The 26,940-nt window shown below is 37.3% G+C and overlaps 1 protein-coding gene across 7 annotated transcripts in view; it reads left to right on the plus strand.

Moving 5' to 3' along the window:
- Window positions 1-26,940, plus strand: part of LOC126248810 (palmitoyltransferase ZDHHC20-B-like) — a 344,143-nt gene that overhangs the window by 308,118 nt on the left and 9,085 nt on the right. Inside the window, exon 8 of one of the 7 annotated variants that reach the window (XM_049950219.1) lies at window positions 2,682-7,679. The exons of 4 other annotated variants lie outside the window; for them this stretch is intronic. In XM_049950219.1, the coding sequence (XP_049806176.1) occupies window positions 2,682-2,860 (179 nt within the window). In that variant the 3' untranslated portion in view covers window positions 2,861-7,679. Of the gene's footprint in view, window positions 1-2,681; window positions 7,680-26,940 lie in introns of those variants that run through there. 2 more of the 7 variants (XM_049950218.1, XM_049950215.1) reach the window with 2 other exon arrangements.

A 26,940-nucleotide genomic window follows, 5' to 3' on the forward strand; every position in this document is an offset into this window, starting at 1 on the left:
ACATCCCAATACATGATGCCCACCTTGTAAATCCATACTGTGCAGAGTGAACCATGGCTCTTTTGTTGATCTTGCTAGACTACTGATTTTGCAGCTGCAGTGAAAGATTGCTAATTCTCAGCTGATCACTATCACACAACACTAGGATCCCTTTATTTATTTATCTTTTGTTCAGATAACTCAATATATACATGATGTAGCCTCTTTAAATTATTAAATACATTTTTAAGAGGTGTTTCTATGCATCTCTGTCCACTGCTGTCTTCTGCCAGTTGAAGCCCACAACTTTCCTGAGTTCTTTGTCCCAGCAATGAGGTGGTCTCCCTAGTGGTCTTCGTTTTTCTCTGGGACTCCACTCTAAAACTGATTTTGTCCATCTTCCATCCTTCATTTGTGCAATATGTCCTGTCCATGTTGTTCTCGTCTAAATTATTATTTGCCATTTTTGATGTTGTAGCAACTGCACCACATTTTGTACAACTCAATGTCAGGTTTGACACAATACCTTTATGAAGACGCTGATTCTCACCCAAAGATACACCACCACCACATATTCTGCACACAGTATTTTTGGAAATGAAATCACAGAGCATGTTAAGGTTCACCATAATATTTCCAAAGGAATGTTCATCTCCACAAGCTGACTGGGAGGAAATGCCTTGAAGACACTGCAGTTTCTTTCTTGATGTGCTGATTTTCTTTATGTCTAACATTCTTGGGTACTTTGACCCACTAACCACATTTACCTTTACGTATTTAATTCCTCTGAATTTTAATTTAGGTGAGAATTTCTTTATTTGCGACATTTTTATGAAAACACGCAGAACCAAAGGAAATACAAATCAGCACGTACTTCACTCACAACAAACTTCACTAAGTACAACCATTAACGTTCGAAAAAAACAACAAACATGATTGGAAAAACGAGTATCGATAGCAGATACAAGGTAGGAAACATTGAAGCGATAAAACAATAGAAGCATGAAATAATATACAAGGAGTAAAAGAATGCTGTGCATTATCTCTGCATGGCGCAAAAAGGAAGGCATGGCATTTAAATGCCAGATTGCACAGAGCGTCAGAAAAACCATCATATCTCATGAAAAAATTGTTGTATTTATATAAAACAAAAACTGTTTCATGCAGGAAAGACCAGGCATTTCAAATATGCTAAAATCTAAAAATCGAACTTTTGAAGCCCACTTGTCCTCTGTCTCCTCTTAACTACAGCAATTTGCATTTTAATTTATCCAAACTCGTAGATGTAAAAACTCTTGACACTGGTGAAAAATAGTATAACTTATTGTTCCTGTTTACAGAATAACATTCTTTTGCATAAATTCATATGTTCTTACCAAATTAACAATCTGCAGTTCATTCATCTTGTAGTGCAAAACTGAACTAAATGTCAAAAAATACATGAAACTCAATCAAAAGTATGCAAAGTTAAATTATCTTTATGTAAAAGAATCATCAGCAGCCTCTGATTTTGTAAACAAAACAACAGGAATGGAAATATAAAGCTGTAATGTGTGTTTATGTGTTTGTGTTGAAGTTGCTCAAGTTGGACAACTCAATGGCAGTATGGTACAACTAATTGTTTTACTAGTGTCGTTTTCCCAATATTCTACAGGAGTCATTCACAGAATTGAAGTATAAAGCCTGTTGTCTATTGTAACTGTGAGTTAGTTTCAGGCTCACTTTTATGAAGCTCATCACTTTCGGGGGAGGATTAAGTAAAGAAAATTTTGTCAGCAGTAGACTTTGTAGGTAGTGATAACCTACTCTTGCCCATTTTCAAATCAGGTGTCATATATGAAAGACAAAATGGCTTTCCCTTTTCTCAAGCCAACATAACAAAGTAAGTCCAGCTAATGCATGACTTACCTCATTGAGAGTAAAACAAGTGGCTTCCTGGACCACCCCAATATTATATATTGTAAACTGAGAATATTATGTTTAAAATGACCCCTGTGATCTGTGTACTACCTGTCAACATATAATGCAATATAAAAGATTTAAGTGTGTCTAGAAATTAAAAAATCTCTTTCAACATTACGTCATGAGAAGCTTCATGATTGGTCTGCTCCAGATCAGTGTATGCACACGAGTATATGTATTGTCATGTCATCATTATTACTGTAGAAATTCTTCAAAATATTTTAAACTTTTCTAAGTTATTATCTATACAGTGGTGTCATGTATGAGGCTGTAAAAGAAAGATATGTGATACGGACTGTAAGAAAAATGGAATTGTCAAGTTATCCCTCTTTAGACATCTGCTAAAAAAAATGGCACAATTTGTGGTTAAATTGCTTTGTCTTATACTGTTCACATGCGTAGATTGGAAATTCATGTATTATTCAATATAATCTTGGAACACCTCAAAAAAACAACACACAATCATCTTGTGTGGCTTTTTTTAATGCTTTTCTGCTTAGTGACAGATTCAGGTACATAGGCCTCCACTCATGAACAAAGTTAAATTTAGAATGCACTGATATGCTGTGAAATTCATTTACCACCTGTAAATGAGTGGCCCCCAGTATTGTGTTAGTACTCTAGTAATCAGTTTCCACCCCACTAATAAATTATAACGAAGGTCATGACACTATTTTTAATTGATTATTATATTCAGCCAAACACAGTTGTAGGCATTTATGGAAACCTTTTCCTCACAGGGACACACAGGATGGAACAGCATGTCAAGAAGGTTCAGCATTTTCAGACTCTCAAACAAGCAATAGAGGGGATTACCATGATCCTCATCACCACCATCCAAAACAGCCTCTGTGTGATCATACAGCAAATTGACATGCATTCTTTTCAGCATTTGATTAAGAAACTTTGTACCACATAACAAAAGTGCCAAAGGGAAATTGCAGGCAAGATAAAAATAAACTTTAAAACATATTTTGAATATTTTTTGAGATCGTCTGTTAAGTTCACAACAGCAGTTCATTATATCTTCTGCTGGACCATATTTGCATGATTGTGCTGCACTTTGTTATGCTGTGTGTGTGTGTGTGTGTGTGTGTGTGTGTGTGTGTGTGTGTTCATGCACACATATTCAGCTGTACACTTTTCACAGCCTACGAAGCACTGTTAGCTGTCATTGTTGAACATTAAGATCCAATAGTACCATGTAAATTTTAACTGAATTTAATGTCAACAACAGTACATGTTGTCTTGCCACGGCATTTGTGCAGAAATGCTGCAGAATACTTCAGCTACTCATATGTCCTAAATCCTTATTTTATGAAATATATTTGCAGTCCATAAAAAGGGGTGTGTGGGGGAGGTTGGGGGTGCGTGCAAATGTGAGCTACAATTCAGTTGTGTGTGCTGTGAGCAACTTCCTGAATGAATGTGTTGTATGCTATTGTGCCTTTTCGGTATATTATAAATTTGTCTTCAGTTCTTCTGCTAACTTTTTTTGTTAAGCACAGTTAAAATCTTATTTGCCAGTTTGATACCTCTCCATTTTTACAGAGTAGTATATCATGTTAGATCTCATATTTAATGAATAAAATATTTGACTTTTATTTTTGTATCGTATTATTTTTGTAATAAAAATCCAATGTTTTGTAAACTTATAAGGCAAGCTCAGATTAACAAAAATTGTTACAGAGCTTAACATATAAGAGATGTACAAAGTCACTCATACCCAGTATTGAGACTTAAATTATGAATTATGCCCTAAAATTTCTCTGTCTGACAAAGACTGTTCAATGCCCACATTAAAATGAGATTTCTCCAAATTAAGCATCTGTATCAGCTTTAACCTATCATTTGATTTTAATCCTTGATCTTGCAGCTATATATTGTGATTTGGTAACAAAATGTAATATGTGGATAATCTGGCAAATGTAGAAGTGAAAGTTGTGCAGTTCAGCAGGAACTATTTGACATATATTCTCGTGATGGAAGAAAACTTACTTGTTTGTAAGTTGTGATTGATTACTCTAAATAGTACCCTTCTGTTTACACAGAAGTTATAACTTCCCAGTGATGCTTGTGCCATCATGAAGATAGTCTTTGAGCTCTACAATGTGAGAATATTGGAAAATGGCAGTTATGACTTTTGCAAAAAATAGATCATTGTTGCTTTTTTCAACTGCTTCCTCATATCTGGCCTGTGATAATGAATTCGTGTTTCATCTGCTATTATGAAATAATTGAGAAACCGGCTGAAATTAAATAAATCCAGACATTTTTAGTACTGTTCATTTGCATGCATTTTTTTGGTCAGTAGTTAACAAACATGGAATCTCTTGAGCAGAAAGGTTTTTATACCCAAAAATTTGGATAGAATAGGGTAATCACAGCGTTTCAATATCCCTCCAGTGTCAGTGAGCTTGTGTATCTTCAACTGTTGATGACTGAGTGCTGCATTGTGAATTTCTGCAACAGTCTTGGTGGTCATGCAGGTTTCTGAATGTCCCATGTGCCCGTTATTCGGCAGTAAGCACATGACCTCGCTTACAGACTGTAACTCATTTCTTAACCTTAGCAAATAAAAGGAAATAATCCTTTAATTACAGGTCTATGTCCTCTTCTTTTAATATTCAGTGGAGTTGAATCTCTTAAAATTAAGTACTTTATCACAGCTCATAATTCAATGTTATCCATTTCACAAGAAAGCCTCTTTGTTTCTGAGTAACTATTGCAATATACATCAGTTTGAACCTGCTCACTGTATTCACTTCCCCTGTGCAGTGTTTACCCCCCTTCACCACCTCCCTCCTCTTCCCAACATTACCAGACTGATTGTTCCTCGACACCTCAGGACATGAACTATCAACCAATAGCTTCATTTAGTCAAGTTGTACCATACATTTAACTTTTTCCTGAATTTGATTCAGTACCTCCTCAATAGTTATTTGACATACCTATCTAATCTTCCATCATTGTTCTGCAGCACCATATTTGAGAAACTGCTATTCTCTTCTTGTCTGAACTGCTTATTGTTCAGGTTTCACTTCCATACGTGGCTGCACTTCAGACCAGTGGTAGTAAACCTGGTCTCTACCGCCCACTAGTGGGCGTTCCAGCTTTCATGGTGGGTGCTAGGCAGCAGGAGTTTTAAAAACATTTTCATTAGATTATCAAAAAATTTTGATGTAAATTATTTTGTAAGTAATTATTATTACATGCTTTAACTTGCTATCAACTCGGGTTCATAAATTTTATGAAGTAAAGTTACTTCCTTGCTTTACAAATCACGTTAATCTGGAACCGGTGGGCGGTTAGAAAATTTTACTGCTAACACTGATACAAAAGTGGGCAGTACGTAAAAAAGGTTGACTACCCCTGCTCTAGCAAATACCTTCAAAAAAGACAACCTGACACTTAAATTTATATTAGATGTTAATAAATTCCTCATTTACAGAAATACTTTTCCCTCTGTTGCCAGTCTGTATGTTATATTGTCTCTAATTTGGCTGTCATCAGTTATTTTGCTGCCCAAATCACAAAACTAATCTACTACTTCTAAAGTCTCATTTCCTAACCTAATTCCTCAGTATCACCTAATTCAAGACACTTGCCATACCAAGTCCTGTGCCATCTCTGACAGAATTATAGTGTCATTAGAAAACCTCAAAGTTTTTGTTTCTTCTCTCTAAACTTTAATTCTCTCTCCAATTTTCTCCTTACCTTCCTTTGTCACTTGCTCAGTGTATAGACCGATGCTACCTTCATAATTCTAAAGAGTGTGTTGTCAATATAGGTTTGCCGTTCCTTAACATATCTTCTAAAATAAGTCATAGGGTCAGTATATCCCTGCAAGTTCATACATTTCTCTGGAACACAAATTGATCTTCACAGAGGTTAGCTTCAACCTTTTCCATTCTTCTGTAAATAACTGATGTCAATAGTTTGCAACCATGACTCATCAAGCTGATAGTATTCACACCAGACAGTACCTACCTTCTTTAGAGTGTGAATTATTACTTTCTTCATGTAATATAATGGTATTTTTGTCTACCTCAAATGTCTTGCAAATCATGTGAAATGGTTTCGTCATGGCTGGTATCTAATCAAGGGGCTTCATTTCCACTTAGATGTTTCAGTGCTTTGTCAAATTCTTCTCACAGAATCATATCACACATCAAATCTTCATTTATTTCCTCTTTATTTTCTATGGCATTCCCTTCATGTTAATTTCCCTTGTATTGCCCTTACTGTATGTTTCTTGTAACTTTATCATCTTTCCTTTCTTTGCTTAATACTAGCTTTACGTAGGCTCTTCTGTGTAATGTGTCGTCTCATTCTGAACTGCCAACAAATATTCATTTATTCATACAACTAGAGATAAACTGATGCATCAGAAAAATGGATCATCAGTTATTAAAATTAATTTTTTTTACAGTATTTAGACACTAGACATACATACACACATACATACACCACAATCATATGATGTCAGTACAGTCATAGTAGCATTTTCAGTGTACCACTTTTCTGAATGGTTGTTAGAGATTGGCTTATCTAATTTTCACCATACCTCAGCTGAATCCATTCTGCTTCTGCAGGTTGTACTGATACACTGAAGTATTTGTTTAACTTATTACCCTTATGTTCACAGTTGTCATGTTAGGCATAGAGCAATGTGAGCACAACATAAAGAAAAAAGTTAAGTGGAGTCAGAACTCATGTTATTATTATGTATCCACATGGTTATTTATGAAGTTTTGCTGCAACAAAGTTTATTACCACCATTTACATCTTCTGAAATTTCAGATGTTATCAAAGGAGATCTGAAAATATAAATGCCAGGTTTACAGAGTAGAGAGCCTTCAGTGTATTAGCAGCACAGCGTAATAATATTTATTAGCAAATCCAGTTCGGTCACCCCTCTGCTCAGCCCTATGATTGTGTACCTTTCATTACACCACTTCAGTAACTGCTGATGTGGATGTTTCTGCTCAGTGATAGTGCCCACCATCAGTTGAGTATCAGATATTCATTTACACCAAAATAATGGTAACATTCCATCTATAATACCACCTGATGAAATCATTTGCTTTAAAGCATCTAATTTTAGAGTTCAGAATGTTCAAAACAATTCTTGCATCTGACAGATATTATCGGAAGTATATGAAGTGAATATGATGACTCTCTTAACATGCAAATTTATAACAATGGTAAATAGGAAATAGTAGTAGTCAGAAATGTTCCAAGGGAAAGTCTTGGATATCAATGTTGTATTGGAGTTCTGAATATTGAATACATTTAGACCATAGTGTTTAATATACATGCATAGTTACAGTATTCATCCCATGGAACATGACCTTTTTTTAGATTTTAAATGATGCACTTACACTATACTCAGCAATAATAGGAGAAAAGTGAGCATGTGAAAGTGGTGAACCTTATTTAAGCATTGAAATGAGCTAGGTTACAGCATGAGCATAGATGCACTTCGATGAATTAATGAAAAAGTGTGGTACATTTTTATAGGATGAATGTGTATTTTTTAAAGACGTTGATGAGTGAAATATTGTAGATACTCTTAACTGAAACAATCAGACCATTCTAAGTCGTATTGTTGCTTGGTATGGCAACAAAAATCTGAATGTTTATTTTTTGTGAATAAATGTTTGAGTCAGTGTTTTCAGTTATGTAATGATAAGTCTGCTTTGATTTTGTTGATTGTAAGTTGTGATAGTGAAAGCTATTGAAATTAATTGTTATTGTATTCATTGTAGACTGAATAAAAGAGTGAAACTTTTTTCCCAATAACAGAAATCCAAAAACGTCAAGCTGCCTATGATTTGTTTACCTTTTCTTTTAATTTATACCTGTCATTCTCTACAACTGGCTTCTGGTGTTGGTCATTTTCAATGGTAGTTGCAAGGGTACCTCATATTTGCAACCAAGATGGTCATAGAGCTCGATTATCGTTAGAAAAAGTTACCTGCTCACATTGATGATGAAAAACAGGAATTGATTTGTACTTGTGAAGGATACTAATATCTATCATTAGAAAAGTCAAAATTATGTGAATAATGTTGCTAATTACATTACACATATTGTGCAATAATTTATGCATCACTATCTTATGATTCCCATTTAAATACATCGATGATCCGTAACATTATGACCACCTGCATAACAACATGTTGGTTCACCATTGGAACACAATACAACAGTTATTCTGTTTGATAAGGATTCGACAAGCCCTCGAAAGCTTTCCGGAGGTTTGTGGCACCAGGTGGTTATGCACGGGCCATGCAGTTCCCATAAATTATGGCCTGGTGGTTTGTGGATACAGAACTGGCACCCAATGGGATCCCAAGTGTGTTCCATTGGATTGATATTTGGCAAATTGGTGGCTGATACATAAATGTGGATTCGCTATCATGTTTGTTAAACCACTGTAGCAAAATTGTGGCCTTGTGACACTGACAGTTATCCTGCCAGAAGATACCACTGCCCACAGGGAAGGCATAAAGCTTAAAGGGCTGCAGGTGGTCTGCAATAATTTTCATGTCGTCCACACCTATCATAGTGTGGTGGATTACTCCAATAGGTCCAATGGAAGCCAAGGTGAATTTTCTGCATAGCATAATATTGCCCCCACTGGCCTATATCTATACCGGAGTGCATGTTTCGTGCTGCCATTCACCTAGATGATGGCATATCAGGACATGACTATCGGCCTGATTTAACAAGAAATGTGATTCATTTGACCAGTTGACATATTTCCATTGATCCACGGTCCAATCTCTATGATCCCATACCCTCTGCAAATGTAACGGACGGTGTTGTTGGGTCAGCTTGGGAAAACAAAGAGGTCATCTGTTTTAACAATGTACACTGAACAGCATGTTCCAAAACAATTGCACTTGCAATAATGCTCTACTCTCTTGTCAGATCTGCCACAGGTCAGTGTGTATCATGCTTTACAGAGTAGGCAAGCCTCTGACCTCCATGTTCTGTGATCAGATGTGGACATCTAACACCTTGTTGCCTACATGTGGTTTCACCAGTCTTCAACCACTTTCCACAGATGCTCATGACAGTCGCCCATGAGCAGTTGACCAGCTTTGCCTGTCCGAGATGCTTGTTCCCCAGCACTGGACCATAACCATCTGTCCTTAGTCAAAATCACTGTTTTCAGAGGATAACTCTATTTGTTGCCTGTAGTGTCACTAAAATGATTTCTCCATACGTCTCTGCTCTGCTCATATACTTTCCTTACCGTATCATGTGCCCGCAATTTCACAGTGACCAGTGGTCTTAATGTTGTGGCTCATCAGTGTATAATAGTAGTACCATATGTATGCTGACATTATTATAACACCGTCTGTATGGATTAACAGTAGTTTTATACCACATAAGTTATTAACCAAATGACAGATTGCCTGTTGTTTGTTAATTTGCTAATTATATTTTCCATAGTTTATTTGCATATTTTATATCAAAGTTATGTGGAGTAAGTTAATTTGCTGGCTATTTAATGAGCCCGTACATGATTTGTTTGTTTGGTCGGCTCGATGTTGGCCATTTGCAGATTATTAAATAGCAAATTGTATCGAATTTTACAAATGCGAACATACCGTTATTACTCTTTGTCGTTGCTTGTGGTACTAATGATACAGGACATAACAACAAAGTAACGTATTTCCCTACTATGGTACTAGTGTCTAGTTAAATATTCATCAATAGAATAGAAATACTTGTCCAGAAGGAATTTCAGATCAGATTTAAAATTTACCTTATTGACTGTCACAAATTTTATTTTATTAGAAAAATGATTAAACTTTCTTGTGGCATCATATTTAATTTTTTTCTAAGTAACTGACAGCTTTATTAATGAGTGAGGCACGATCATTCATTCTTCCTTGGAAAAAAATGACGTATTGCCCATGGAGATGCAGTGACTGATTATGTCATTTTTGTTTTACAGCACAATCACATGAGCATTTCACAATGTGATGACTGGCTGAATGAAACCTGTTGTGACATTGTGAAATGCTCTTGTGACTGTCTCATAAAAAAATATAAAAACAAAAAACATTTTCTTTCTTTGTTTCATCTATGGGTGTAAGTATTCTTTCAAATTGTCATGGATTACTCAGAACAAATTTCTTTAGCAAACATATATGGTTCTGTTAGGATATGTAACTCCTTGAAGTGGTACCTACAACACTTTCTACTTAAGTTATGAGTTTTCTAAGAATACTATTTTGTTTTTAAGACTATTAGTTAAGTAAATAGCAAAAATTGCTGAACTTAGATGCTTGAGAATCTCAGTAGCTTGTTTCTTCCAGTTTAAATTTTCATCAGTATGTACACACAAAAACTTAGAACATTCTGTCATATTCGCTAATTCCTGTTCATGTGTTACATTAATTGTTAGGGTTATTCTAGTCATTGTACTGAACTTAATATAATGTGTGTGTGTGTGTGTGTTTTTTTTTTTTTTTTAATGGAAAAGAGAAGTCTTTGTCAGAGACCCATATAGTAATTCTTTTGGAAACATCATAAAAAATTAATTTTGTTGCAGTATCTCTAACCAGATTTATAAAACGTCATCTGCAAAAACTACCAGCTGTACTTTATATATGTTGGTTTAAAATATGACTGTAAAATCTGGTTCTGACCAATAGGGATTTCATATGTTGTAATTTTTCAATGCATGTGGTAGCTGTGGAACTTTTCCAAGGCCAAAGAGCATATTTGTTTAGCAACATTGCAGTAGGTGCATACACATTTATTTATTATGGTATGATTTACAATTTTTAAAGTGATAGTCATCATGGAAACATTGGTACCATAAATTGTTCTTCCACCATGAACATTCTGTTAAATACACATTACCACAGTGCCATGCATACTTTATCATGACAGAAAAGGCAGGTGAGCTTAAAATCAAATTGAGAAGTGATAGGCTTTTAATTGCAGCATTACATTTAGAAGTTGAGTACCCATTCTGTAACAGTTCAGGAGCACTTTGAATTTTCTTAATCATTTTTTGACCCAAGTATTGTAGTATACATCTCATGAGTGACACACAGCTCTATACTTTGGGGTACAACTTTAAAAGTAAGAGGAGTGGTCATTGTCTGTGCTCATGCGGTGAGCATGAAATAGAACAGTATTATGAAAACAATAGAAGCAGAATACAAGCCAGAACATGCTAAATGTTATTTTTATTAACAGACAGTACATACTTCTAAGGCAGCTGTGACTGTTGCTTTAAGTTTGTGTGTTCTAACAATAAACTCAATCTCTTCTCAGTGACCTTTATTTCCTTATTGATATGTGATGCATTTCTGGGTCAGATCTCAGGTGTCTGTGGCTACAAATTGTACTTACATTTTCATAAGTTTCTCATTTTTATTAGACAGTGATCGAAATGAAAGAGGTTGCTGATTTTATTCCTGTTGGGACAGTTAGATTGTTAAGAGAAAGTGTTAACACTTTGTTGTGATGAACTTTCCATAAGCATATGTAAAGCGAATTCTTTACAGATGAATGGAAAAACTGGTAGAAGCTGACCTTGGGGAAGATCAGTTTGGATTTCGTAGAAATATTGGAACCCATTAGGGAATACTGACCCTACGACTTTAATCTTAGAAGCTAGATTAAGAAAAGGCAAACCTACATTTATAGCATTTGTAGACTTAGAGAAAGCTTTTGACAATGTTGACTGGAATACTCTCTTTCAAATTCTCAAAGTGGCAGGGGTAAAATACAGGGAGTGAAAGGCTATTTACAATTTGTACAGAAACCAGATGGCAGTTATAAGAGTCAAGGGGCACGAAAGGGAAGCAGTTGTTGGGAAGGGAGTGAGATAGGGTTGTAGCCTCTCCCCAATGTTATTCAATCTGTATATTGAGCAAGCAGTAAAGGAAACAAAAGAAAAACAAAAGTATTAAAATCCATGGAGAAGAAATAAAAACTTTGAGGTTCACCGATGACATTGTAATTCTGTCAGAGACAGCAAAGAACTTGGAAGAGCAGCTGAACGGAATGGACAGTGTCTTGAAAGGAGGGTATAAGATGAACATCAACAAAAGCAAAATGTGGATATTGGAATGTAGTCGAATTAAATCGGGTGATGCTGAGGGAATTAGATTAGGAAATGAGACGCTTAAAGTAGTAGATCAGTTTTGCTATTTGGGGAGCAAAGTAACTGATGATGGTCAAAGTAGAGAGGGTATAAAATGTAGACTGGCAATGCCAGGAAGTCGTTTCTGAAAGTATTTGTATGGAGTGTAGCCATGTATGGAAGTGAAACATGGACGATAAATAGTTTGGACAAGAAGAGAATAGAAGCTTTCGAAATGTGGTGCTACAGAAGAATGCTGAAGATTAGATGGGTAGATCACATAACTAATGAGGAGGTATTGAATAGAATTGGGGAGAAGAGGAGCTTGTGCCACAACTTGACTAGAAGAAGGGATCGGTTAGTAGGACATATTCTGAGGTATCAAGGGATCACCAATTTAGTGTTGGAGGGCAGCGTGGAGGGTAAAAATCATAGAGGGAGACCAAGAGATGAATACTCTAAGCAGATTCAGAAGGATGTAGGCTCAGTACATACTGGGAGATGAAAAAGCTTGCACAGGATAGAGTAGCATGGAGAGCTGCATCAAACCAGTACCATGTGGTTGATTTATATTTCTGAATAAACAAAATTGTCTGTTGTAATAACTGTCCATTATTCATGTTTGTGGGTTGTAGGATCTGTCATATGCATCTCTCTGGGGTCGGTAATGATATGTAAGAGTTTAGTGGCAGTAGGCTTCTACTCTGAAAATATTTTGTTGGCACCCACCTACATAGGGAGGAATGTTCATTGTAATAAAATAATAGAAGTCAGACTTGAATAGAGAGATTTAAGTGGTTTTTTTTTCCAGCCCACTGTTTGAGAGTGGAACGGTAGAGAAATAGCTTGAAGGTGGATTGATGAACCCTTTGCCAGGCGCTTAATAGTGAACTGTAGAATAATCATGCAGAAGCTGGTCCATTTCTAACTGAAATAAATTGTTTAGTGAAAGGACAATACAGCTATGTGCAAACCATAGTTTAAAAAAAAGAAAAAAATCTAGAAGCTGTAAATCATTGCTTCCTCAAAGTAATATTGAAAAATGACTGAAAAAATGGATGGAACAAATACTAGGGCTTAACATTCCTTTGATAATGAGGCCCTGAGAGGAGGAGCATCAGCTCTTATGAACTAAAGGTATGGAATGAATAAGCCGTGTGCTTTTCAAAGCAACCATCTTGCCATTCATGATGAGCAATATTTAAGAAAACTATGGAAAACCGACATCTGTGTCTTTAACCAATACACCATCACACTAAATACAAGTGCTGATATTCCTGAGAGGCAGATGATAATTCAAATGCGCCTGCCTGGGTACAACAATGAGTTCAATGTGTGAAGACTTCGGTTATACTATGACAATATATTGTTGCAGATTTTGCAGGTGAAATACGAAGGTACATAGTCTAGTCACAGTGACGTGGCTGCCACTTACGTTTGATGTCAGGGGACATGGAAAGCAATACAGTCATTGTCATAATATGAGAAAGGAGTGATTTAACTGACCTCCAAAAGGACAAGATCATTGGCTTTCAGATCAATGGTGAAAACATTTCCGAAACGGCAAAGTTTGCAAACTGGTCGTGTGCCACTGTGGTTAAAGTATAACATGCATGGCAAAATTGCGCTATCCACAACTTGTACCGAGGCAACTGTGCTGCACTGCAGGCCATAGATGACATGAGTAAACGATGGTTTGAGATGTGTACAGGTGAATAGACGTGCAACTGCTTGGCAACTGACTGTACAGATCAACCAAGGGGTTACCAACAGTGTCTCCTCAGTGACCTTCATGCACCCATGCTGACAGCTGTTCATCAACAACGAAGATGGAATTTGGAAGCCAATACTGCAATTGGCCATCCACTGAGGTGGCCTTTTCAGGTGAATTATTTTTTATGCTCCATGATTGTTAGCATGTATGGTGTGAAACATCTAAGGAGCATTATAGTCTGGGGAATGTTTTTGTGGTATTCCCTGAATGATCTTGTCATTCTGGAAGACACAGTGGATCGACATAAATATGCATTTATCCTCGGGGACTGTGTCCACCTCTCAGTTTGTTTTTCCTTGGCACAATGGCATATACCAGCAGGACAGTGCAATGTGCCACACAGCTTGCAGGGTATGTGTGTGGTTTGAAGAGTAACAGGGTGAGTTTACTGTACTCCCCAGGCCACTAAATGCCTCAGATTTAAACCCAGTTGGGAATCTGTGGGACCACCTCAATTGGGATGTTGGTGCCATGGAGCCTCAACCAAGAAACCTAGCACAGCTGCCACTGGAGTCAGTACAGCTTCATATCCTTGTCGGTATGTTCCAAACCTCACTGACACTCTTCCTGCACATCTCACAGTGGTCTGCACTGCAAAATGCAGTTATTCAGGCTTTGACAGGTGGTCACATTAACATGACTGGACAGTGTATGTGGGTCTTAGGTGGAGGCTATCAGAGGAACAAAACTTAATGTTCAAGTATTTGTTGACAAGACAGGGACCAAGATAAATATTAGCAAACCAAAAGCCAAAATGTTCAAGTCCATCTTCAAATGTCACTTCCCAAAAGAAAATCATGGAATGTTAACACGATTCAATTCTTTTAGTGCTGCAAAGATTGGTGACGAAGTAATCAGTACTAGTGATGTAGGAAACCCATGTGAAATTATTAAAACTCAAGATGATGTCAGGTCCTGACAGAAGTCTTGTCAGATGTTATACAGAATTTGCAAATGAATTAGCTCCACTCTTGCCCAAAATTTAGCTAAAGTGTTAGCTAAGAACTATCATTTGCATTTGGAAGAGAGTGCAAGTCTAAATAAAAAATGAGGAGTCGGGGGGGGGGGGGGGGGGGTGAAACTAATCCATTTTACTACCACCTTGTCACTCATTTCTATTTGTAGCATAATTCTGTGATATCTCCTGTGTCCTAACATAATAACCTGCCTGAAGTGAAATGACCTCCAACGATGAATAATATTACAGTTTCTGAAAAGGCTGTTCATGCACCACCCAACTTGCTGTCTTTATACACAATATCTGAAGTCCCAGGATTTAAATTTGTAGACCAATGAAAAGTTACTGATCCAATGACACATCACCATCTACTAAAAACTGATTTCTGAGGATCTCTCACCAGGTTTGTGATTGAGTTTAAGTTTCTTAACAGCCAGAGCACAGTATGTGATCCTGTTTGGAGGGTTATTGCAGAAACAAAAGTAATATTTTTAGTGTCACGGGAAGTTTTATAGTGTGATGACTATTCATGTTGGACATTAATGACCAAGCAGATACTATTGCTTATTATTTATTATTTTAGGTCATACAACCATTTCTGTGACCTGAGACTGAAATATATGTAATAAAAATATTTTACAAGATAGTCACTGTGTTTCCTTAATGCAGTATGCATAAACTGTGCAGTTTGTGTTAGTTACATTCTCAGACTTTTCACAAGTAATGATATTATTTGTAAATAGATTAGATTAGATTTCATTTTTGTTCCATAGACCCAAAAATGAGATGATTGTCATGGGTGTGGAATGTCTCAGAAAGTGTAACATAAAAAACATAAAACAATTGAATACAATACTGACTACCATGATCATTGGTCAGGAAAGTGTCAAAATAGGTGAATACATTACAGTAAACCGGAACTACTAATATTTAAAGGATTAATACACTGTCAGAATTAAACATTGTTATGCATTTTTAATAAATTTATCGTACAAAAAATACCTAATCTTAACTATTGTGTCAAAGTGCTGTCAAAATTGAAATCTAACAGACATTTTTAGTTAGGCTGGTCTAACAGTCCTTGTTAAAATATTCATCTATATAGTAGAAGGAGTTGCCTATCAAAAAGTCTTTCAAACTCTGTTTAAACCATGCTTTATCGGAAACCAAGTTTTTAATGGCTGCTGGCAATTTATTGAATATGTTTGTTCCTGAATATTGTACCCATTTTTAGAGCAAAGTATGTCATTTTAGATCTTTATATAGGTTGTTTTTATTCCAAGTATTGATACTATGTATTGAGCTATTGGTTGGAAGTAGACATAGATTACTTATAACAAATTTCATTAAAGAATAAATATACTTGAAGCAGTGGTTAGAATACAAAGTTCCCTGAACAGGTTTCTACATTATGTTCTTGAATTTACACCACAAATGATTCTTATTACACACTTTTGCTTGCTGAAAACTTTTAATGAATGTAACTCCATCCTGTGTCCAGAGTGCGGTACTTCGGCTACTCAATTTCCAATAATAAAATACCAACTGCCGTTATTTTGGTTTTATTTGTGATGCAACCAGTTTTGGCATTAAATTATGAACTGGCATTAAATTATGCCATCTTCAGGCCTGCATATATCGAGTAACCCTCGTGTTAGAAACCAATGCAGCACTGTCAACTGGTATTGTGAAGATTTTTTTCTCCCGGGCATGTGGGCACCTTGGACAGTGGTCAGCAACTGTTGTCAGCAACTGTCAAAGGAGTGCATATGCCCATGGAAAAAAAATCTTCATGATATCAGTTGACTGCTGCATTGGTTTCTAGCACAAGGGTTACTCGATATATGCAGGCCTGTAGATGGTATAATGTAGTGCTGAAACTGATTGCCTAACAAATAATACCGGCTGTTGGTATTTTATTATTGGCTAAAAACTTTTGCTTGATTTGATGAGTTACCACAGATTATGATCTTGTAATAGAATTAAAGTGTGCAGTTTTTTTTTATATATATTTATATCTGCTACATCTGACATCATTCTCACTGCAAATACAGACTTGCTTAGGTGCTTTAGCAATGCTGTGGTATTCCCTTCCCAATTGACTTTATTATCGAGTTGTAATCCCAGAAGTTTAACACTGTCGACCTCTTCCATCTGCATGTCTTCATATGTTATACACATGCTGGAAGGAGATCTCTTATAGGTTCTGAACAGCATATAGTGCATCATTTCAGAGTTTAATGATGGTGAATTAACTTTAAACCATTTATTAATGTCAGTGAAAATGTGATTAGCAGCTATTTCTAAATCTGTACTTGACTTGCTACTTATTGCATTGGATGTATCATGAGATTTATACAATAAAAATTATTTCCTGTTAATTCTTGATAAAGCTTTTTTCCAAAGCTCTGTGTGTGTGTGTGTGTGTGTGTGTGTGTGTGTGTGTGAGAGAGAGAGAGAGAGAGAGAGAGAGAGAGAGAGAGAGGATTTCAGGGGTGGGGAGGGGAATGGCTGGCAATTACAGAAAACGAGTTGCTACGTTTTTTGAAAGTAGCATTTACCATTCATTACCTCTGTTATTTGTATATTACTACTTATTACACTACCCATCTAGTAAAATTGCTTTTACTTCTGGTGTGTAAGTGACACCAGTGCAGTAACTATGGTGGCAGCTTGAACTAACAATTGTATATAACAGATGTGCATTCGACCACTCAGTTGTGAGCAGGCAGTATTAAGTAGTGGACTTACAGGCACAGTGTGTCAATATTATTCTGCCACAAATTGCAGTGCAGCAACATTTCTAAATCAAGTGTTCTCAAGACATTCAACAGAACTTTTTGAAGAAGAGAAAAGTGTGTGAAAAGTTTGTCCTTCATACCTTGACCCTAGAACAAGACAATGTGTGGAAGCTTGCTGCAACTTGATTGAAATGCGAAACTGGACATATCTTTTCTGAAAAAAATCATCATGGGTGATATAACTTGGTGTTATTAGTACGAACCTACTGCAAAATGACATAGTGTAGAAATTCACATGAAGGGTCAACCTTTATTTTAACTTTTTATTTATTTATTTTGTGTTCCATAAATCCAGGTAGTGGGTGAATTGCAAGGTTATGGAAAGTGTCATGTGTACATAGTTTCAGATATAAATTACATAAATACAGTAAAGATACAATGTAAATAAGGTATCAAATAAAAAAACCTGTATCTGATTAATAGAAAATTTGTGTTGCTCTGAGGAAGGATCAGTAATGTATACAGGATACATGGGTGAATATCAAATCCAACATTTTCTTTGTCAATGATAGTGCTCAAAATAAAGTGCATTTAAATTTATTTCACCGTTTATAGTCAAGCCATGTGATGTTGAACAACATCCGAAAGGAGGACGTTTTCTGACTGTTTCCTGTGGTCTTATAAACATTCTGTGCATTGCACTCGAGTGGGAAAAGACTATGTGGAATACCTGAAATGTTAAAACCACCATCTTAACCCTTTCATGAGCAGACTGCCAGTCTTGAAGGAAACACCATCAACACAGTGGAGAAAAACCACCCCATGGAGTTATCTGTTTCTTCTGACTGTTCTTGAGCTTTAGTACATGCACATTGAAATCCATTATGGATCTGCTTCTCAGAGGACACATTTTGTACAAACATAGAATGAAGACGGCTAAGCTGTGCTGATAAGCTCCCTTCATCTGAGATAACTCTAGCCCAATGAAAAAGATTCCATAATACAACACTGCTTTGAGATGAGTGATGGTAGCTCGAACCTTGTAAATATAGTTCTGTGTAAGCTGTTTTACGAAACACACTGTGACCCACGGAATCGTCTTCTTTTCTGTGGACCAAGACACCTATGACCAGCATGTCTCATTTTTCTCCACTTCTGTGGTGAAGCAAATGCTAGGATGGAGGTAGGTAAGGAGTTCCAGAAGTGCTGCAACCATTGATGTTCCATGTGACCAAACTACAAGGATGTCGTCCACATACCTCCAGAAAAATTTACATTTCAACACCTCTGAGTGAAGTGCTTTTTCCTTGAAGTCTTTCAGACAAATGACTACTCTGTGGCAACACCATCAGTTTGCTCAAAATATTGCTCAATAAATAAAAAGTATGTCGAGGTAAGCACACATTTGAAAAGATGTGAGATGTCCACTTCCAACTTAGTTCCTGTAAGTTGTAATGAATCCCCCAGAGGTACTCATATGAACAAAGAGACCACACCAAAACTCACTAATACGTTAGCTGCTTCGAGACACAAAGTCTTCAGCCATAGTATCATATGTTCTGAGTTTCGAATGCGATGTTTACATTTTCCTACCAAAGGACTCGGAAGAGAAGCCAGATGTTTTGCTAGGTAATATGTTGGGGATCCTATGTTGCTTATGATAGGGCGAAGTGCAACCCCTTCTGTATTGATTTTAGGTAGCTCATAAAGTCAAGGCAGAACTGGTGCTTGTACTCTCAAGCACTTCTTAAGATGTTCAAGAAACTGTCTGGATTTGAGGAGCTCGAATGTTTTCCGTTGTACTTTATCAGTTGGATCCTTCTGGAGACAACGTTACGCTGCATTGTGCAGTAAACACGTCATCTTGCTGAAGTAAGATGTTGCAGGCAAAAGAAAAGGAGTGTATCCCTTGTCAGTGTGTAAAATCATTGCTCCTGTGTTGTCCCGCAAAGAACGGAGAACTATCCGTTCTTCATTGTTGATGTTCTGCTTGGGTGCGGGCATCCTGGTTATGGTCCTGCAAGCCTCTTGCCGTATTTCTTCAGCAGCCTCACCCGGAAGTTGCAAGACACCTTGCTCAGTGCACTGATAAAATCCTTGATAGGCAAAATTTAGTCCACTTCCAGCACCGATATTGCACCATCAACCAATTGTTTATGTGTGAAATTAATCACAGTAAGTCTACATGGTTGATGTTCTTGCAATGACTGTCGTGTAGGGCAGTGGAACTTGGAAGTAGACGTGCCACAGCCTATTGCCGCATCCAGTCCAAAAGTGGCTACATAGCATTGTCCACCCATTCCCAGTAAACTGCTGACAGAAGCGGTGAGAAATTCAGATGTAGTGAAAGCAAGCTCCCAGATATTCTGTCTAATTCTCACCCAATATACCGGCTTCTTTTTCTCATCAGTGCCATGCTGGCTCGTTTGATCCTCTTGGCAGCCACAGTGTTAGTATAATGGACAAAGCTGACGAATGTCGGTGTAGTTTGCTGGTCCCAACATGTCAGTAAAAATGCGAGAGAGCACAGCAGTCTGTTTCTCTTGTTGTGGAGTTTATCAAACTCACTTATTCTGTTGACCATCTCCTCCCTGTAGAGGTACCAGAAGTGCTGTTTAAGACTTTCCTGACATAATAACTCTTTCATTGTTTCACGGGTGTTGAGTCGGATAATATGGAAGCTGCTCAATATTTCAACGAGACAGCTGCTCATAGTCTTCAGGTGCTTACTGAAGTGTTGCTGCAGTGACTCGCCAATATATACATCGACTTGCTAGAAAAGCGCTAGCACCAAAGAGTGGGCCTGTAACGTCATTGTAGATGAATCATAGATCACAGTGACTTCCATTGCCACTGCCAGAGAAATGGGGCACTGTTTTCATATGCAGGATGCAGGAAATGCATGGCCGCAAATTGCGGCCCAACGTGCGTGGGGGCAGTGTGTCGGTGCCCAGTTTAAGTGTGCGGACTCCGATTCTCTATTGTGTTGACTCGGAGTCCTCCGTTTGCGGCCAATGATGCCTTAGTACCACCAATGCTGGGTCCCATGCCTTGTTGAGTTAAAATCCCATCTCTCTATTAATTAGGTTGTTACTTACACATATTTTGACTGCTTCTTTCATGATCGAGTCTCAGTACATGAAAGCAGACAAAGTGATCTATGTGTCTCTGTAAGTCATGCTGCATACCATGTCAAGGCAGCACAGCAGACTTTTCTGGCTGATCTAATCTGGTGTGATGTCTATGTTTGACAGTGTGACACATCTTAATGTATGATTTCCCACATTGACACGGAATTTTGTATATCTCTGGTATCTTGAGACCCAGGTTTTCCTTAATGGAACCCACCATAGTTCGCAATTGTGCTGGAGGGTGGAAGACAATATTTTTTGTTTGATGTTTCTTGAGATCAGCGTGCCAATCATGAAGGAAATGCCAAAAACATGGGGTAGAAAAACCATCCACATGGAGTTCTCTGTTTCTTGTGTCTGTTCTTGAGTTTTAGTGCGTGCTGGCTGAAATGCATTATGGATCTGTTTCCCATTTCAACCTGCACTTGCTCTATCAGATTCTTATTCAGATGTTGGGAGTAGCAAACTATACCGACATACACCAGGTTTACTCATTATATAGATTCTGCGGTCACCAAGAGGATCAAACAATGAGCCAGCATGGCTCTGGTGAGAGAGAGAAGCTGGTATACTGGGCGAGAATTGGAGATTATCTCCAGGAGCTTGCTTTCACTACATCTGAATATCCCGTCATGCCTGTCAACGGATTCCTGGGAGTGGGTGGGCAGAGTTATGGGGTCACTTTCAGACTGGATGAAGCAACAGGCCATTGCATATCAAACTTCCAAGTTCCATTGCCTGACATGACAATTATCACAAGAACATCAACCATGTAGATGTACTGTGTTTAATTTCTCAGGTAAACAACTGAGTGACGCTGTGATATCGGTGTTGGAAAATGGACTAAATTTTGTGCGTACTCCAGTTGCGTACACTTGCCTATCAACGCTTTTATTAGTGCATTGAGCAAGGTGTCTTGAAAACTACTGAGTGAAATTGCTGAAGAAATAAGGCAAGATGCTTGGAGGGCCATAAATAACCAGGGTGCCCGCACCCAAGCAGAAAATCAGCAATGAAGAACGGAAAGTTCTCAGTTCTTTAAGAGAAGACACAGAAGCAGTGATGATATGTACTGACAAGGGAAACACTACTTTTCTTTTGCCTGCAACATCTTACTTCATCAAGATGACAGATCTACTCCACGACTCAGCATATCATCGTCTCCAGAAGGATCCAACTGATACAGTACAACAGAAGACATTCGGAACCGTGCGACTGCTACGGTCGCAGGTTCGAATCCTGCCTCGGGCATGGATGTGTGTGATGTCCTTAGGTTAGTTAGGTTTAAGTAGTTCTAAGTTCTAGGGGACTGATAACCACAGCAGTTGAGTCCCATAGTGCTCAGAGCCATTTGAACCAAGACATTCACTTCCTCAAATCCAGACAGTTTCTTGAACATCTTAAAAAGAGCTTGAGAGTACAAGCACCAGTTCTGCCATGACTTTATGAGCTGCCTAAGATCCATAAGGAAGGGGTTGCACTTTGCCGTATCAGAAGCAGTATAGTATCTTCTGAGTCCTTTGGTAGGAAAATGTAAACATCACATTCGAAACTCAGAAGATATGATACAATGACTGAAGACTTTGTGTCTCAAATCAGCTGATGTATTAGTAAGTTTTGTTACAACTTACAGGAACTAAGTTGGAAGTGGACATCTCACATCTTTTCAAATGTTTGCTTACCTCGACATACTTTTTATTTAATGAGCAATATTTTGAGCAAACTGATGGTGTTGCCATGGGTAGCCCTTTGTCTACCATAGTGGCTAGCCTTTTTATGAAAGACTTCAAGGAAAAAGCACTTCAGTCAGAGGTGTTGAAACGTAAATGTTTCTGGAGGTAGGGGGATGAGACCTTTGTAGTTTGGTCACACAGAACATAAATGGTTCCAGCATTTTTGGAACACCTTATTTCCCTCCATCCTAGCATTTGCTTCACCACAAAGTGGAGAAAAATGAGACATGCTGGTCGTAGATGTCTTGGTCCACAGAAAAGAAGACAACTCCGTGAGTCCGTGGGTCCCTGTGTGTTTCGTAACCCAGCTTATGCTGAACTATATCTACAAGGTTTGAGCTACCATCACCCATCTCAACGCAGTGTCGTATTGTGGAATCTTGTTCATTGGGCTAGAGTTATCTCAGATGAAGGGAGCTTAGCAGCAGAGCTTAGCTATCCTCATTCCATGTTTGTACAAAATGGGTACTCTGTGAAACAGAGCTGTAACGGATTTTGACAGGCTTGCACTAAAACTCAAGAACAGTCAGAAGAAACAGAGAACTCCACTGGTGTAGTTTTCCACCCCTATGTTGATGGCGTTTCCTTCAAGATTGGTAGGCTGCTCAAGAAACATCAAATAAAATGTGTCTTCCACCCTCCAGTGCAATTGCAAACTATGCTGGGTTCCATTAAAGACAATCAGGGTCTAACAGAACAACATACATCCTTGATTTACTTAGTCCAACATGCGATGCTGAAATTACTGATCATTCCCAACAGGGCTCTCTGTCAATGGGGATTAACTTTATGTCATGAGGGGGGGACAAAATACCATCAAAAACATCTCTCGAGAGTGCTGTTCGACATTCAGTTTGACCACTTTGATGTGGACCAGTGAGCGGCAACACCTTCATTGCTGCTTCCATTGTCACTCCCCAATATCAAGTTGAACCATGAATTTTGGGACTGACAATCTGGTGTGCATGTCGGTTTCGTGGGGGGAGGGACTATGACCTTGGAGAAATTCAGATAACCCACTGAAAAGTATGGAACTCAGCTTTATGGAGGTGGCTCCAGAGGCTCGGACACTTACAGATGAGGGTCATCTTTAACTTCTGTCTGGCCATTTTTAAACCATGTAAACCATTCATAACACAGAGTACAGCTCATCAGTGTAGGCTTCCTGCATCATTTGGCGTGTCTCCGTAAACGTTTTCTTGAGTTTCATACAACATTTAATGTAGACACATTACTCCTGTAACTCTACCGTCTCGAAATTTGCAAACTGTTTGACACAACGTTCTACTCAATACAGCTCTGAACAGTGACTAACAGACATACAGGTACACATTAAACACAGGAGTGTGCAGGGATGCCAACCGCAAAATTACGAATGTTCCGGCATTTTTTGAACACACCTCATAAATGCCTCCCAAAAACATTACACATTTTTCTGAAGTTATCAGAGTTAGGGAAATGATTGCTTTTCTTTGTCTTTGTGGTTGTACTACCCAAACTTTAATGTAATGAAAACTGTTGTTATTAGGATAAAAACCGTAGTGATAGAAAAAATAGGAAAAACATCTTCAATGTTAGCAGTTTTCTGTTCACAAATGAGTAGGCGAGTTGTATGTAGTATTTTTTCTGAAACGCTGTTGTGGTATTGCATGATATTCGTATATGAGTAAAATATTTCTTATTATTAGTGTATCTGCACTTTCTAACTTATTTTGTGTCATCACTTGCATTTACCTACTGATGTTAGATTTCACCGTCCTTATATCAGCCATGTAGCTGTGATTTAGTTTTCAAGTTGAGGTATATGTGAGAACTATGTGAGATAGAACAGTATAGTAAAACCTTTTGATATCTTATCACACAATCTTCTGATAATTGTGTTTTACATGTCCATATATGTATTTTATATGATAAAGAGATGTTCTGGGAGAAATACAATAATGGAAAGAGCAAAGTCTAGGTGCAGTGCTGGTACAATGTCATCCTACATTAGTTAGCTCTATAGGATGACATTTTCTAGAAGTGTAGCAATGTTTTCAACCTTGTTTATGCACCAATTGACCACTCAGTGCTTCATGTCTATGATGAACCGTAACTTTTACTCCTTCCTTCATACATGTGCTTCACCTGTTCATATGTTAAAGATTACTGTTACTTTATTTAGGTTGCCTCATGCATTAATTGTTGTTTTGTGCTATTTACAGTTTCCTTCTAGTGCTTGACTTTGCTTTCAGTACTTCTGAATGCTGAGTAAATGTTATTTGATGGCACTGGCATTATTCACTTTGAGTTCCCTACAAACTGAAGGAATCAAATAGTGCTAGCATGTAATATGATTTGAATTTTTTTGTGGCTCAACTTTTAAGAATTGTTCCAGCATGAAAGATACTATATTTTTTCATTTCGTTGCATTAAAACCTAAATAATTGTTAAATATGTAGAACAAATGTAACAGTATTGTTATAACAATTAAAGCCTTTTGTGCAGACAACATCTAATTTAGGTTCATGTATTGAAGTAATTTTTTTCTTAATTTTGTTGCAGTAGGGCCCATTCCTGAATGTTTGTCTAGGATGTTTCATTCTTTCACTCATGGCAAAATGTATGTTAAATTGATTTAATACTGTGTGAAATTTTCAGTTCCCATTGTAGGACTTTTTCATATTGCTTTGTCTCAAGGGAGACACCCATCGTGAGTTGCTGTTCTATTGACCACCACTACCACTACCAGTCATTATTCATCCACTTCTGGATAAAGACATCTTCCACACTTCTTCACGTGTTGCTATCTTTAGTCTGACATGTCCATGTGTATCCCGCCTGTTTCTAAAAATTTTAACTATGAATTAATGAAATAACATGATCACTAATCTTCAGTGTCTTCCTTTCAATGTAGTGAATATACAACATTTGAATATCACTACAGTTAATGTTCATTGCTGTTCTCATATGTATCTTATTGATGTGTTTTTTTTTTTTAAAGTTGTGCGGCATATGAAAGTAAAGTCGGCTGCAAATTGGGAGGTCATTCAAGCTGTCTGTTGTGTCTTCCAAGTATATGGAAGTTTTACTTGAAACTTTTAACTTAGTTAACTCCTTTATCAGTTCTGAATTTTGTGCTCTCCTGATTTGGTTTGATAGAAACTGTAGCTGTACTGTTATTGTTGCACAATAAATTTACATATGGAGATTCAGTTCATATTTCTGAACTGCTCTCTAATTATATTTTGTCAAAATAGAGTCCAAAACATTCTTGAACTCCATAAATCCTAAACACAGTTGTAATTGCTTCATTATAAATTCTTACTTACCAAAAAGCACTTTCTTAGAAGTAGTATGGTGCACGTTAAGGAATACGATGGTTCAGTAAGTCTTTTGGTATACTGTACTTTACCTTAACTCGAATATCTACATGCTGAGCACATTATTTCACTGCTGAACACACTCTTACTCTGATAAAGTAATCACAGTATGGGACTGAAAATTTTGAGACTTAATCTCATGGAAACTTCTACTAGACATGAAAAAGAATACCCATACAATTATTTTCATAAATTATGAAATTAAATTCAGTTAAGCCACCAAATAAAATCTTCAAAGACAAAAATTTGTCTTGAAGTGCTGTTAGCATATACAGTCTCCTCTTTTGTTTACTGTAGAATGTGCTATCAAATTTCATACACTGTCACCTTTTACAGTGAAGAAATTGATTATGCTCATTGCAGTAATCCTTCATTTTACTGTGATGGAACTCAACACATTAACACACAATAGATTAAGTCAATAGAGTTTCCAGATTAAAAAAATGTCAGTAAGACCCACAGCCGTTACCCACAAAATACAGTACTGGTCTCATATTAGCAAAACAATCTGGTAGCAGTACCTCCCTTCCCAAAGGATTGTTGGGTTACAAACTCTAAATTTCTCAAGCGAAATAAATAAACCCCTACACAAATCTCCAAGAACTTCCCAGATACCTCTCTCCTTTGGTCTGCCCCTGACCTTACTGCTACCAATCTCCAGGCACCCACTGTCTGCATTGATTGTGTGGTAAGTAAATTGAACCAGTAAATAGCACCCCATTGTGGGCAGGGATGTGCCCTTCTAAAAGAATATCTGTCCTTAATCATCAACACCTTCAAGCTTCCATGTCCGTGTAATCAGATAGTCGTTGTTCCTTTGTCACCTGTGGTTTATGTGGGTGCAGACATTTATTGCTGTGTGCAGATATTTGCATCAATAATTATGTAATGGATGCAGTGTAGGTATCTTCATTAATATTTGTAGACAGTGTAAATGTTACTGTATCCGTAGTTCTTTTACTTTCTCAACCATACATGACCCAATCAGTAGGGCTACAAAGGAAAATTAACCTGACAAAAAACTAATACAAAAATAAAACAGTTTGAAAAATTAAAAAACAATTAAATTTAGAAACTAAGAAATTTTGTGTTGAGCAAACATTGCTTGTGAACTTAAACTAAATAATGGTACTTATATAATGGCAGCTGGGTGTAGGTCCCCACTGGGAAATTTTCA

This window comes from Schistocerca nitens, chromosome 3 (assembly GCF_023898315.1).
Source record: "Schistocerca nitens isolate TAMUIC-IGC-003100 chromosome 3, iqSchNite1.1, whole genome shotgun sequence".
In the NCBI taxonomy this organism is placed as follows: Eukaryota; Metazoa; Arthropoda; class Insecta; order Orthoptera; family Acrididae; genus Schistocerca; species Schistocerca nitens.